At 40.4% G+C, this 3,428-nt stretch overlaps 1 protein-coding gene across 1 annotated transcript; it reads left to right on the plus strand.

The window, feature by feature from the left end:
* Positions 1-542: 542 nt before the first annotated feature.
* Positions 543-3,073, plus strand: BTG4 (BTG anti-proliferation factor 4). Its single transcript, XM_040415544.1, has 4 exons — positions 543-666; positions 1,114-1,251; positions 1,324-1,531; positions 2,850-3,073. The coding sequence occupies exons 2-4, from the start codon at positions 1,214-1,216 to the stop codon at positions 3,042-3,044; spliced, it is 441 nt and encodes a 146-aa protein (XP_040271478.1). The 5' UTR covers positions 543-666; positions 1,114-1,213; the 3' UTR covers positions 3,045-3,073.
* The last annotated feature ends 355 nt before the right edge of the window (positions 3,074-3,428 follow it).

Genomic DNA, 3,428 nt, shown 5'->3' on the forward strand with positions numbered 1-3,428 from the left:
CTTAGTTTGCTGTTTATTAAAATTCTAGATCTTTTCCATGTCAGTGTTACCGAGTGTTTTACCATTTAGTATGTACGGGGTGACTTGCATTATTCCTTCCCATGTGCATAACTTTACATTTCTCAGTGTTAAACTCATCTGCCACTTATCTGCCCAAGCCTCCAATCTATCCAGATCCCTCTGTAGCAGTATACTGTCCTCTTCAGTGTTAATTACTTTACACAGTTTAGTGTCATCTGCGAAAAATTGATATTTTACTATGCAAGCCTTCTACAAGATCATTAATAAATATATTGAAGAGAATAGGGCCCAAATACTGACCCCTGAGGTACCCCACTAGTGACAGTGACCCAATCTGAGTATGTACCGTTAATAACCACCCTCTGTTTTCTATCATTGAGGCCAGTTTTTAATTTCTATGCTGTGTGAACCTTGCCAAAATTTTATTTTCCACAGCTTTTTCAATCCGCCTGTGCCAGATTACGAAGGTAAATCATGAAGGAGAAATTGCTGCCACAGTAGTCTTCATCACGATGCTGGTGAAGAAGCACAGGAAGCTGAGCAAGCAGAAAATAGAAAAGTTTGCCGCCAAACAGAGACTCTGTATTATTTGCAAGGTATAAACACACTGGTATCCAGAAATTCCATCAAGGGACAAGCTTTTCGGTAAGTGGATTTAAGTGTGTGCTTGAGTTTTGAGGTCTCTAGCGTTTAATCAAATTAAACTGCACTTTTATTTACAGCTCTTTTCCCCTTTTGGCTTTTAGAAGCCGTGCACCTAAATACTAGGGCACAACTCTATTTTTTTATATAGAAATGCTGCTGCCAGATGAAAAACTTGCTTCTACTGTGTACATGGCCAATGTGATTCCTAGAGCAGCTGGTTACAATGGTGCAGACTTGCTAAGCATGTAGATGTGTACATTAGACCTGTACCAGGATACCACAAACTTTGGGGGGGGGGGGGGGGGGGGGGGTGGTGAAGACTCGGACAGATTCCAGGTGCAGATGGAAATGTGGTCCAATGTGTTCACATACTTAGAGCAAAAATATCAGAATCTACTGGAAGATGAGTTCTCAGATCACTGGCTATATGACAAAATTCTCTTCCAGATGCATAAGAATAAATAAGTGTCAGTCGATAGACTGTGTCTTGGAGGAAGCCTGTGCAGAAAGTGAGGTGGACTTTGAGGATCTTGGACTGCCGAAGGAAATGACCATATGGGTGGATCCATTTGAAGTGTGCTGCAGGTAGATGCCTTATTTATACGTTATATAAAACTTCAAAAAAGGCAAAATCGTGACTCTGTTTTCCCCCTACAGATATGGTGAGAAGAATAGCCCATTCACAATTGCAAGCTTTATGGGTAAAGAAGATTGTAATGTGTCAAAGAGAATTAGCACCGCTGTAGATAAAGCCAACTCTGACTATCACTCTGGGACCTCTTCAGATGAAGAGCCTCCTATAAAGGAACCAAAGGCCATTCCTACAGTGAGCAATCCCAACAGTATCTACCAGGCACACACGAAGGTGGGTAGCTTTTCTCCATTCCTGGTCTTGGCATGGAAAAAAATGCATGCCGAAATTAAAGTATAGAAAAGGTCTACTTGGATACATGTGTGATCAGACCAGGTATGGCTTTTTATTTTTTCTTCCACACAGGACTAATCTGCAAATTTTCCACAGCTGTAGATGCAGCAGATTTATTTATTATGTCTGATTAGAAAACCCACAATATAAATATGTACAGTAGGTTTTCGTCCCCCTCCCTTGTATGCTTTTCTGTTATTGGAAACTGCTAATTTTACCCAGTAAATCCAGCTGTGGACAAGCCACCGCTCATCACTGTCAGTGACTTGGACATGTGCTGTCTATCTCCATAGGCCATGCACAACCATTGACTTGACTTTTTTAATGTGCGTGTAGTCAACACTTGTTCATGGTGACCCCCCCCCCCCCCCCCCCCATGGAAGCATACACTGTTTGATTTACTTGTTACACACAAGTCAAAGTCCATGAGAGTAACAGATATGGCATGAATGCTATCTGTGTTTGGGTCAAGGGTTTTAAAGGGGGTTATCCCACGACTAATGTCTGATTTTTCAATTTTCACATTGTATACTGTAGTATAACATTTTATTGAATGGCTATGCTAAATTTTGAATTACTTGGAATTACAAAAGTATTCAGATCCAGGTGCTGGTTTGAAAACTGTAGGATTTTTTTTGGGACAACCCCTTTAATGGGTTGTAGTTGGAGATGCTGTGGAAACCAATTTGCAGCCCAGCAGAGTCATGGAATCAGGATGACTCGTGTACCAAACAAGAATTCAAAGACCACTGACCAGCTTGTCATGGATGTCATCATGGACATGTTGAAGATGCCTAATAAAAAAAAAAAAAAAAAATGGTCCTACAAGTAACAGAACTTGTAGACAGTCAACATAAGGTTTCTGCTGCCAAAGTCTTGTGACTTTGTGATGAATGCCATAAAGCATTTTATTAGAGTGGTGTTAACTGGTAATGAGTGCCTGTTTGTTTATAAAGTGGTTGTCCCATCTAGAGATTTATAGGCATATCAATGGGTTATGCTCTAAATATCAAATATTGAGGTGGGATTTCTGAAAACGGTGAATCAAGTTCTTTGCTATTCACTGAAGTCCCATAGAGTAGTTGTTCAAGGGTGCCTTTACACTAAATCCATTGTGGGGTCCTGTTGTGTAGGTACCACTTTTATCAGTATGCCATAGATGACCAGATAGGACAACCTCTTTAGTGTTGCCAACTGCCTGTAAAATATTTCAAGGATGACTGTTGAAGCAGTGAATGGCTAATTATTTGTCTTTCAGTGTACAGACTACAGTCAGCCTATGCAAACTTGGTCCCAGTTTCCTCGGAGAAAGAATTACCCACATGATGGGTATCGCCAGCACCAGACTGCAGGCTACTATCCTCAGCACAGAGCTTATAAACCTTACAGACAGTCTGCTGCATTTGCAGGTCCTCGCCTTGACCGGTATCACTGGGTAAACACAAGACGCTGACAGTCATGTTTTAGAAAATAATCCTCTGCACTTTTATACAATGTTTTTATGAAAACAGATTATTTATATTTTTATGTTTGTCTTGTGATATTATTGATGCACTGACTTGTTTGTTTTAAAAAAAAAAAATGAATAAATTTAAGCCATTTTTATTTTTAATGGTGTTCTCAAGATTAATGGTCTGTTGGCTTGCATAGCGCACATTCGACCCCTGCTTGTCCAATGTAATGTGTATTTGCCCCAAACTAAAAGTTCACACCTCTTTCCTAAAGTCAGAAAATGAGTTGGTGTAAATTTGTGCCAGTTTTTCTGGCTGAATATTAACGGGGTTTTGCTCCATGCCTCCACAGCGGCACTTGGCAGGCAGTTATCTCTCCTCCCAGA

The sequence above is a fragment of the Bufo bufo genome, chromosome 1 (assembly GCF_905171765.1).
Source record: "Bufo bufo chromosome 1, aBufBuf1.1, whole genome shotgun sequence".
Taxonomy (NCBI): Eukaryota; Metazoa; Chordata; class Amphibia; order Anura; family Bufonidae; genus Bufo; species Bufo bufo.